General features: G+C 41.7%; 1 protein-coding gene across 1 annotated transcript in view; it reads left to right on the top strand.

Moving 5' to 3' along the window:
* The window catches only part of LOC121303628 (golgin subfamily A member 1-like), a 45,985-nt gene that overhangs the window by 20,003 nt on the left and 13,511 nt on the right, over window positions 1-12,471 (top strand). Inside the window, exons 9-12 of the mRNA XM_041234430.1 lie at window positions 624-735; window positions 1,858-1,953; window positions 2,249-2,374; window positions 10,663-10,758. Coding sequence (XP_041090364.1) covers window positions 624-735; window positions 1,858-1,953; window positions 2,249-2,374; window positions 10,663-10,758 — 430 coding nt within the window. The remainder of the gene's footprint in view (window positions 1-623; window positions 736-1,857; window positions 1,954-2,248; window positions 2,375-10,662; window positions 10,759-12,471) is intronic.

The following is a 12,471-nucleotide window of genomic DNA, read 5'->3' as shown; positions in this document are numbered from 1 at the left end:
TAGATATATTGAGTCGCACTTCTCTATGAAGATGGTAATTAACATTTGTCATTATGAATTTCAGCCACTAAGGTATTTAAGGAAGAATAAATAGTGCACGTTTGCTGAGCAGGGTTATGAGCATTGCATCAGATCCACATTTAAAAACAACTTAATGTTCCTTATTTATGAGCTCTTTTCCAATACTTCATGTTAGTAAAAAAAAAAACCAGAAAACTAAACTCGCTTTTGGCAAGTTGCCAGGCGATGAGTAATTGACAGTCCCTAAGTTTCTTACTGCAATACTAACGTTTTAGGACCCGCACCCCTACAGGGTAAAGGGTTGGGCTGAAGTTCAAATAAAACTTGTCACTTACCCCTCATCTGGCAACTTGCCAAAAGTGAGTTCGGTTCTCTTTTGGTATTTTTTTCTCAAAAACCCTGTTCATTACGAGTGGAACGAGGTGCTACACACGACGGTATAGTCTGAGCTCAGAGTGATTTTTCTGGTCAGGGTCACTTTTTTACTTTAGGTTAAACTTTGCCAGGTTACTGCTCGAAGGGGAAATTAAAAAAAAAATACAAAACCCGTTTATTGTACTGACAGAGTGCATGTGACTGACATACTTGTTTTTGTCCTGAAGGGAGGAATTGCTTGCTACACACATGGAAGCAGAGAAAAAGATAACCCAACTGGAAAAGAGAGGCCAGGAGCTACAGACTGTCGTTCAGCAAGTCTCAGAAGATTTTCAGAAGGTAATGTCAATTCAATAACTACCCCTCAATAAATGATATCCGGCAAGTTCTTAGTCTAAGCAGTTCATGGCTTGGATACCAGGTGATGCAGTTAATGCACTACGCTCTGCCATGGCTTGGATACCAGGTTATGCAGTTAATGCACTACACTCTGCCATGGCTTGGATACCAGGTGATGTAGTTAATTCACTACACTCTGCCATGGCTTGGATACCAGGTGATGCAGTTAATGCACTACACTCTGCCATGGCTTGGATACCAGGTGATGCAGTTAATGCACTACACTCTGCCATGGCTTGGATACCAGGTGATGTAGTTAATGCACTACACTCTGCCATGGCTTGGATACCAGGTGATGCAGTTAATGCACTACACTCTGCCATGGCTTGGATACCAGGTGATGTAGTTAATGCACTACACTCTGCCATGGCTTGGATACCAGGTGATGCAGTTAATGCACTACACTCTGCCATGGCTTGGATACCAGGTGATGTAGTTAATGCACTACACTCTGCCATGGCTTGGATACCAGGTGATGCAGTTAATGCACTACACTCTGCCATGGCTTGGATACCAGGTGATGTAGTTAATGCACTACACTCTGCCATGGCTTGGATACCAGGTGATGTAGTTAATGCACTACACTCTGCCATGGCTTGGATACCAGGTGATGCAGTTAATGCACTACACTCTGCCATGGCTTGGATACCAGGTGATGTAGTTAATGCACTACGCTCTGCCATGGCTTGGATACCAGGTGATGCAGTTAATGCACTACGCTCTGCCATGGCTTGGATACCAGGTGATGCAGTTAATGCACTACACTCTGCCATGGCTTGGATACCAGGTGATGCAGTTAATGCACTACGCTCTGCCATGGCTTGGATACCAGGTGATGTAGTTAATGCACTACACTCTGCCATGGCTTGGATACCAGGTTATGCAGTTAATGCACTACACTCTGCCATGGCTTGGATACCAGGTTATGCAGTTAATGCACTACACTCTGCCATGGCTTGGATACCAGGTGATGCAGTTAATGCACTACGCTCTGTCATGGCTTGCTTATACAAATGTCTAGTCTAGCATTGCATGGTAACACTTTCCTTTTATTTGTTTTAGGCTCAAAGTGCAGCTGCAATGTTTGAGAAGACTTTAAGCTCCCTACAGTCGGAGCACGAGTCTTTAAAATTACAACACAAACAGCATAAACAAAAGGTAAGCTTCTGTCGGGACTTGAACAATGTAGCTTTGTAATTGACCTTGAATTGAAGCTTTGTCCTTCTCATTCGAGATTTCTAAATTAAATTTTTATTTTTTTAAATGACCACAAAAAGTACATTTTGAAGTGCTTTGAGTTTGATACACGAGGGGCACCTTTTCATGCAGTACTTCAGTAAGTCACACATCAGAACGTTGCGTAAATCTAGAGAACTGCTTATCCATTGTGTTGTAAGGACATTCTTCAGCTGAAGTTATTGATAGAACCACAGACTTCTGCTTTCACTTACAGATGGCTAATGCGGTGGAAGAGAAAGATAAGCAGATTGCACATCTACAAGTCAAAATTAATTCGCTAGAGAGAAGGATTGATGGCAATCTTTCAGAGGATGAGCACTTGCAAGAGCTTCTTAAAGAGGTAATGAACTCTTCTACATAACTCAATGAAACCTTGACACAATGAAAGAGCCTTTTATAGTCAGCCTGATAGCAAACTGATTTCTAGATTTTCTTCCCCTTGCGGTAGGAAGTGGTATGATAAAAATATGATCTTTGAGTACCTAAATAAAGACAATATAAAAGAAAATAGAAAATATCACACAGTCAATTAAATAAATAAATGAATGAATGAATGGATATATTCATGTATTAGTTAAGATCTGAAAAAAAAAACACATTGGAGATGTGAAAAAACGCCAGGGTATCAAAAGTGCCCAGCCATTTAAAGTGGAGATATCAAAAGCACAAGCCAAGTTTCAAGAAACCTTTGGGGCAACCTTGCCCAGCACAAAGCAAATAGACACAGCTGTAAAACTGACCAGGGCCAAGGTTGCCCCAATTGTTTCTTTTATCACTTATTTTTTCACTTAATGGATATGTATATATTGTGAGTGTAAGTATAATGGCAAAATCATTTGAATGCAGAATTATGACACACACATTTTTAAACTGCTTTTTTGTGAAAATGAAAGGCATACCAACTGAAAAGTTTATTCATGAACATCATATCTAACATTTGCATTGCAGAAGCACTGTTTTTAAATGGAAAGTTAAACATAAAAGGCTTTATTTTTTAAAGGAGCGCATATACAGCATGACTACAAACAGTGAAAAAATATAATAAAATATACATTTCAAAAGAAACAGGTATGTGCATAAACCCGTGTACAGGTGTAAACAGGTATATGTACACACAAAACTATAAAGCCAAAATCATTGTTTCTGATACTACAGAAAAATAAAATATAACCCTACTTCTGATATGAGGGCTGCATTGTACTCTAAGGAGGAGCGTATGCGTCTTCCAGCTGACTGTGCCTGCATCCAGGAGCTCTGTTGTAAACACAGACGCAGTTCCATTGAACACTATTGTGTAAACACGTATAAATTGGTACATAAAAACCTTTAAAACCAAAATATTTTTTTCTAAAAGTAATATAAAAAAATATATATAACATATCTTTCATATTAGGTACAAGTTGTTATCCTCCCTGTCGTTCCGGTTTGCTGTATGCATCTGAGTGCAGCTTGCCGTATTCCAATCAAAATGACTACTTCAAGATTAAATATTTCCTTCTGATATATTCCCATTGCATTTCTGGAACAGGTACATTGAGAAATAAAGTATAGGCTTTCATTGAGTTTTCATCTTGGTGCAATTGTACAAATCTACAATCATAGCAATCTGTCTCATAAGTCAGTGTACAAACAGAGGCTTTAAATAATAAACAAAAAACGTGTGCTAGAGGAGGAGGGAGTGTGTCTTGTTTGCTGCATTTATAAATAGAATATCTTACGGTATATAAAAAAAAAAAACAAAAAAAAAAAACAAACATGTATGGTAACGCATGTGTCAAACTGACCCACATGGTGTTGCTAGGTTCTAACTTTGTCATTTTTGCGATTCTTGCTATTAAACACTGTTTTCATATTTAATTCATATATTTAGGAAAAGTCAAAAACAGACATACACATAACGATTTACAACAGAAGAGTAATTAACATTTTAAATCCAAAATGGGTCAAACTGACCCACATGACGGTTCTAGTGTTAATAGGTTTAAAACTTACCTATGTAAACTGTAGTAAAAAAAACATTGAAATGTCCAAGTCTTAATTGCTAGTTACTGATATTTTACATTGGTAGAAAAGTATAAAAGCATAGCAATGATACAATTAATGTGCATTTCCAAAATTTTTCAACATTCTACAAACTTACATATACAGTGGCTCTCAAAAGTATTCACCCCCCTTGGATTTTTCCACATTTTGTTGTGTTACAACATGGAATCAAAATCGATTTAATTAGGAGTTTTTGCCACTGATCAACACAAAAAAAAGTCCATAATTCAAAGTGAAAAATAAAATCTACAAATTGTTCTAAATTAATTACAAATATAAAAAAGAAAATAATTGACTAGAGGGGGAAGGCATGCCTTGATTTAGTATTTTCAGATAACGAAGACAGAATAACTAAAACAGAGGTCAGAGAACCATTGGCAAACTCAGACCACAACATGGTCTCGTTCTGAAGTGCTTTTAAAACCCCAAAAGTAACGACTAAAGCTAAGGTTTGCAATTTTAGAAAAGCAAACTATGAAGGTATCAAACAGAGACTAACAGAAGTAGATTGGAGTAAAATAGAGAAAACATCCACAGAAAAAAGGATGGATGTTTTTCAAAAATGTAGTACTATAGGCACAAAATAGTTACATCCCAAAAAGAAGAAAAATCTAAATCTAAAACAAATTGCAAAAATGGTTAATAGATCAATTAAAAAAAAAAAATTCAGTGATTAAAGGCACTTTACAGAGCGTTTAAAATGGACCAAAAACAAAGTACACAGAAAGGGCACTTGGAACTTAGAAAGGAAGTTAGAAAGGCCAAGAGAGAGATAGAAATGAACATTGCTAAGGGGGCTGAAACCAATTCCAAAAAGTTTTTCCAATATTATAACAGCAAGAGAACATTCAAAGAGGAGAGATAGAAATGGCAAAATCATAGACAGAGAAAAAATAGTAAATATATTAAATGATTACTTTTCACAAGTTTTTACAAAGGAGGATACGGACAACATGTCCCATACATCGACCTGTTCCTATCCAGTTTTAAATAACTTTAGCATAACAGAGGCAGAAGTGTTAAGCACAGGACACACATGAGCGGCGTAGCACTGCTAGCAGGGAGCGGTAAAATGCTACACATATCACTCACCTTTTATTTAAATTAGAGTGAACATACATTGACGAAAAAATGACGTTGCGGAAAAGTGTCGCAGTGGCAGAGTTTTAGGACGGCATTGGCAAATCTGGGTCTATGGTGATCCAGATCCATGGTGTAGAATACGTCTTGTACGACTCGAATATCAGTCAACATGGAGGCAGTTTTTTACACAGGAGGCAGTCGTGGGAATCTGGAACCAACTCCCCAGTAATGTTGTTAAAGCTGACACCCTGGGATCCTTCAAGAAGCTGCTTGATGAGATTCTGGGATCAATAAGCTACTAACAACCAAACGAGCAAGATGGGCTGAATGGCCTCCTGTCGTTTGTAAACATTCTTATGTTCTTAACAGACAAGTCCTGCAACAAAGCAATTGTCCTTGCCAACGACTACTGTAAATAAAATACAGCTGTTCAGCCTGTTAACATTTATAGATTGCAGAATGTAAGTGAATCGTAACAGTATGCTATTCGTTTGCTCTAAATGTTTTATGGTAAGCATGTTGTAAACGTAGCACAAAAAACCTTCTACAAGGTGGAACAGTTAAAGCAGTGACTGGAATTACAGCAGAACCTCAGAGTTATGAAACACCTTGGAATGGAGCTTAGTCGTAAGCCTGAAATGTCTGTAACTTTCCAATGGTTTTATTAAATGTGGACACCTGCTATCTACGCCCTCAATCTGGCGAATAATACAAGGATACAGCACAGTAATACAATACTCCTATTGGTATGGTTCTAAAGCCTTTAAGACAGTACTATAATGGAAAAAAGGGTACATTTATGGCTATGATCGTTGAAATTGTAACTGTAGCAAAAACACAAATTTAAACGTCCATGAAAACTTGGGCTAACATATTGCATGTTTTTAAACAAAATGCATTCGTGCAGCTTGACAAAAAAAACTGTGCTTTATTTAATACTAAAATGTTACTAGTACAATTGCCTGTACTTTCTTTGAAATCTGCCTCACCTTTCTGGATACATTAGTTGGTACAGTAATTTTGCTTTCTCTGTGACCAGCACGCTGCTTATGTAGAAGTGCCTATGTGGTTGCATTGCATGCATAGTTGAGTAAGTGCATGCTTCCGGTTGAAAGTGGGGGTTTGGTAGACCGGTCAGTTCCTAAGTTTGGTGTGTAACTCTGGGGTTCTACTATATAAGAATAATACATTTACCATTGTTTTGCACTTAACTTTTTCCTCATAAGAATCCAGAAGTTATAATCCTGCATGTGTGCAAAAGCAAATGGTAGCCTCTTTTTAAAAACGTCGTAAAATACAAATGCCCTCATTGTGCGTAACCAGAAAATATGTAGGTTACAGTTTCCTCTGCGCATTGTTTGTTCTCATGAAAATGGGATATCCTGAATTTGAGGGGGTCTTAAAGGGTGGCTGAAAAGGGTGAGGGATAGTTGTGCCTGTGGTCTGAAGTGCTGTTGCTCTTTTTATACTGGCAGATACACATATTGCCCCTTCTGAGGCAGGGAGAAAGCAAACCGGTGGAACTGTAAGTTACACACAGGTTCTTAGATCATTATATATTCCGCCAAAAAGAAAAGAATAACAAACGAACCAGCTTTAAAAAATAATGGCGTACAGCACAACCCTCTAGCGCCTGAAATAATGTTGTACAGCTCTACCCTCTAGCGCCTGAAATAATGGCGTACAGCACTATCATCTAGCACCTGAAATAATGGCGTACAGCACTACCCTCTAGCACCTGAAATAGTGGCGTACAGCACTACCCTCTAGCACCTGAAATAGTGGCGTACAGCACTACCCTCTAGCTCCTGAAATAATGGCGTACAGCACTACCCTCTAGCTCCTGAAATAATGGCGTACAGCACTACCCTCTAGCGCCTGAAATAATGGCGTACAGCACTACCCTCTAGCTCCTGAAATAATGGCGTACAGCACTACCCTCTAGCTCCTGAAATAGTGGCGTACAGCACTACCCTCTAGCTCCTGAAATAATGGCGTACAGCACTACCCTCTAGCTCCTGAAATAGTGGCGTACAGCACTACCCTCTAGCGCCTGAAATAGTGGCGTACAGCACTACCCTCTAGCTCCTGAAATAGTGGCGTACAGCACTACCCTCTAGCTCCTGAAATAGTGGCGTACAGCACTACCCTCTAGCTCCTGAAATAGTGGCGTACAGCACTACCCTCTAGCGCCTGAAATAGTGGCGTACAGCACTACCCTCTAGCTCCTGAAATAATGGCGTACAGCACTACCCTCTAGCTCCTGAAATAGTGGCGTACAGCACTACCCTCTAGCTCCTGAAATAGTGGCGTACAGCACTACCCTCTAGCGCCTGAAATAGTGGCGTACAGCACTACCCTCTAGCGCCTGAAATAATGGCGTACAGCACTACCCTCTAGCGCCTGAAATAATGGCGTACAGCACTACCCTCTAGCTCCTGAAATAATGGCGTACAGCACTACCCTCTAGCGCCTGAAATAGTGGCGTACAGCACTACCCTCTAGCTCCTGAAATAATGGCTTACAGCACTACCCTCTAGCGCCTGAAATAGTGGCGTACAGCACTACCCTCTAGCGCCTGAAATAATGGCGTACAGCACTACCCTCTAGCTCCTGAAATAATGGCGTACAGCACTACCCTCTAGCGCCTGAAATAGTGGCGTACAGCACTACCCTCTAGCTCCTGAAATAATGGCTTACAGCACTACCCTCTAGCTCCTGAAATAATGGCGTACAGCACTACCCTCTAGCGCCTGAAATAGTGGCGTACAGCACTACCCTCTAGCTCCTGAAATAGTGGCGTACAGCACTACCCTCTAGCGCCTGAAATAATGGCGTACAGCACTACCCTCTAGCTCCTGAAATAATGGCGTACAGCACTACCCTCTAGCGCCTGAAATAATGGCGTACAGCACTACCCTCTAGCGCCTGAAATAGTGGTGTACAGCACTACCCTCTAGTGCCTGAAATAGTGGCGTACAGCACTACCCTCTAGCTCCTGAAATAATGGCGTACAGCACTACCCTCTAGCGCCTGAAATAGTGGCGTACAGCACTACCCTCTAGCTCCTGAAATAATGGCGTACAGCACTACCCTCTAGCGCCTGAAATAATGGCGTACAGCACTACCCTCTAGCTCCTGAAATAATGGCGTACAGCACTACCCTCTAGCTCCTGAAATAATGGCGTACAGCACTACCCTCTAGCGCCTGAAATAATGGCGTACAGCACTACCCTCTAGCTCCTGAAATAATGGCGTACAGCACTACCCTCTAGCTCCTGAAATAGTGGCGTACAGCACTACCCTCTAGCTCCTGAAATAGTGGCGTACAGCACTACCCTCTAGCGCCTGAAATAGTGGCGTACAGCACTACCCTCTAGCGCCTGAAATAATGGCGTACAGCACTACCCTCTAGCGCCTGAAATAGTGGCGTACAGCACTACCCTCTAGCGCCTGAAATAGTGGCGTACAGCACTACCCTCTAGCTCCTGAAATAGTGGCGTACAGCACTACCCTCTAGCGCCTGAAATAATGGCGTACAGCACTACCCTCTAGCGCCTGAAATAATGGCGTACAGCACTACCCTCTAGCGCCTGAAATAGTGGCGTACAGCACTACCCTCTAGCGCCTGAAATAGTGGCGTACAGCACTACCCTCTAGCTCCTGAAATAATGGCGTACAGCACTACCCTCTAGCGCCTGAAATAGTGGCGTACAGCACTACCCTCTAGCTCCTGAAATAATGGCGTACAGCACTACCCTCTAGCTCCTGAAATAATGGCGTACAGCACTACCCTCTAGCTCCTGAAATAATGGCGTACAGCACTACCCTCTAGCTCCTGAAATAATGGCGTACAGCACTACCCTCTAGCTCCTGAAATAGTGGCGTACAGCACTACCCTCTAGCGCCTGAAATAGTGGCGTACAGCACTACCCTCTAGCGCCTGAAATAGTGGCGTACAGCACTACCCTCTAGCTCCTGAAATAGTGGCGTACAGCACTACCCTCTAGCGCCTGAAATAATGGCGTACAGCACTACCCTCTAGCTCCTGAAATAGTGGCGTACAGCACTACCCTCTAGCGCCTGAAATAGTGGCGTACAGCACTACCCTCTAGCTCCTGAAATAGTGGCGTACAGCACTACCCTCTAGCGCCTGAAATAGTGGCGTACAGCACTACCCTCTAGCTCCTGAAATAATGGCGTACAGCACTACCCTCTAGCGCCTGAAATAATGGCGTACAGCACTACCCTCTAGCTCCTGAAATAGTGGCGTACAGCACTACCCTCTAGCTCCTGAAATAGTGGCGTACAGCACTACCCTCTAGCTCCTGAAATAATGGCGTACAGCACTACCCTCTAGCGCCTGAAATAGTGGCGTACAGCACTACCCTCTAGCTCCTGAAATAATGGCGTACAGCACTACCCTCTAGCTCCTGAAATAATGGCGTACAGCACTACCCTCTAGCGCCTGAAATAATGGCGTACAGCACTACCCTCTAGCTCCTGAAATAATGGCGTACAGCACTACCCTCTAGCTCCTGAAATAGTGGCGTACAGCACTACCCTCTAGCGCCTGAAATAGTGGCGTACAGCACTGCCCTCTAGCGCCTGAAATAGTGGCGTACAGCACTACCCTCTAGCTCCTGAAATAGTGGCGTACAGCACTACCCTCTAGCGCCTGAAATAATGGCGTACAGCACTACCCTCTAGCTCCTGAAATAATGGCGTACAGCACTACCCTCTAGCGCCTGAAATAGTGGCGTACAGCACTACCCTCTAGCTCCTGAAATAGTGGCGTACAGCACTACCCTCTAGCGCCTGAAATAATGGCGTACAGCACTACCCTCTAGCTCCTGAAATAATGGCGTACAGCACTACCCTCTAGCGCCTGAAATAATGGCGTACAGCACTACCCTCTAGCTCCTGAAATAATGGCGTACAGAACTACCCTCTAGCGCCTGAAATAATGGCGTACAGCACTACCCTCTAGCGCCTGAAATAATGGCGTACAGCACTACCCTCTAGCTCCTGAAATAATGGCGTACAGCACTACCCTCTAGCGCCTGAAATAATGGCGTACAGCACTACCCTCTAGCGCCTGAAATAATGGCGTACAGCACTACCCTCTAGCGCCTGAAATAATGGCGTACAGCACTACCCTCTAGCGCCTGAAATAGTGGCGTACAGCACTACCCTCTAGCGCCTGAAATAATGGCGTACAGCACTACCGTCTAGCGCCTGAAATAGTGGTGTACAGCACTACCCTCTAGCGCCTGAAATAATGGCGTACAGCACTACCCTCTAGCGCCTGAAATAATGGCGTACAGCACTAACCTCGAGCGAATCTTCTTTGAAAATAACCCCCAGTGTCTCGTACCTTATAGGTTTCAATGAAACTTGTGTTGGCACCATAGCCATTATAAAGTATAGGAATGGCAGTGCCATCATCTCCATCGAATTCAGGCCCATGTTTTGTGGTATGTTTTGTTTTTTGAAAAGTAGAAGTCATCCCTGGAACAGATGGTGGAAGAAGCCAGACAGCAACTGCTACAGACCTGCACTAGCCACAGTGAAACTGTATGCTTATTAGAAACACAGGTATGTACAAAGACTGCTTAACATACAAATCAAACACAGTTTAACAAGAAGCAAATCCCTCCGGTGCAGTGCTACAGCAGGTGTATCCACTTGTTATCAATGGTGTGTTTGTTATTTATTTTAGCAGAACATTTAGGTGAGACTCATACAAGTAACCGTTACGATAAGGATGTGTGTAAAATAAAATCAAACAAATAAATAAATACAAATAAGCAAGAGAAACCCTTTTAATGTTTACTTTGTAAAATGCATTCGTTCAGCTCCTGATTGTAATTTGGCAGTGAACACACTGACTATACAGACAAGCTGTATAAATATTACAATTGGACAGTAGTTGCCACTTATTCAGTATTTACACAGTATTGTAAATTGACTCTTTGTGTAAACATTGCAGTGTACAGCTGTTCAGTGTTTTCAGTTTACCCTAACAAATGACTTACTTTTCTATCCATTTATTTTCCAGTACACATTGATTTTTATGCTTTTTAAAAAGTGTTTGGTATCATATTTTATAGGCAGCATTTTCTAGTGAGGCTCATTGTTTCCTGCAGGGTTGGCTGATTTAAATCAAGTCAATTTAAGTCACTAATTTAAACCACTTGATTTAAAACAACATAATTGATTTTAAATCATTTTGATTTACTACCTGTTTTATATAGTTTCTCAAGGAAAAGACATGCAAAGTATGTTTTAAAAATCTTTTATTAACACAAACATCTTAAACTCTTACTGTCTATAAACTCTGAGGGCTGTATTCTGATCACAGAGCAAGAGCGAACGGCGCTGGCCTCCAATTCTGTGGCGCATAAATGGAGTGAAGACGTGAAAAAAAAAATACTGCACTGAAATGGTGTTCTGAAGACTTGACTTGACTTGCCTTGCCCTGTTATAGAGCGCCTGCCCCATCATTAACATATTGAGCAAAGCGATTCTGATGAATCCTAAACAGGCAATTGAGCTCTGTGTTAGACCCGCTGAACCCAGCTTTATTTAGTAGTGCAATCAGGAACTTTAACAGTTGAGCACACTATAAAAAGCAAAGCAGTCCTAAGTAACAACTACGTGTGTTTGGACTGACACACAAAGAGGAAATCAAAGAAAGAAAGGTAAAGAAAGAATGACTGGGATGAGTGAGGGGGATTTTTCTCTGGGTTACTCCATTTCTAAATTCTTGTAGTTCACATATAGCCTTTTCACACTTGCACACCCGAGCCGAACCGAGCCAAGCCAAGCCAAGCCCACCAAGCGCGGCTCGGGTGTGTTCGCACAACTGTACAAAGTAGGAGCTGCACTGTGGAATGTGACGGCAAATTCAGTGCACACAGGCACACAGAGGACGGGTGTGGATTTGTTGTGAGAATGGATCACGAGGTCTTATTGCCCGAAATAATAAAGTCTACCAAAAGATTTTGCAGGAATTGAGAAATATGGGAATAAACCGCAGCTCAAGTGCTTAATTTGTAAAGAAAGTGGTGCCAGGGCGCAAGCATTGACAATAATACCACCCTAAGAACCGTACATTAAAGATCATAACAGGTTTTTTTGAAAGAGTATTGTACGTGCTTGTGTTAGATGTTTACATTCACGTATTCTACCATATACAAATCAGTAGTACGTGCAGAAAGAGTCATTTAAAGGCAACCGCAGGACAAATAATAAATAAATAAATAAGCCTTTACACAGTTTTGTTATGGCTTTGCATTATGTAATTAA

This window comes from Polyodon spathula, chromosome 34, assembly GCF_017654505.1.
Source record: "Polyodon spathula isolate WHYD16114869_AA chromosome 34, ASM1765450v1, whole genome shotgun sequence".
NCBI lineage: Eukaryota > Metazoa > Chordata > Actinopteri > Acipenseriformes > Polyodontidae > Polyodon > Polyodon spathula.
Note: the sequence above shows the minus strand (reverse complement) of the source record. Positions and strands in the feature narration are given on the sequence as shown.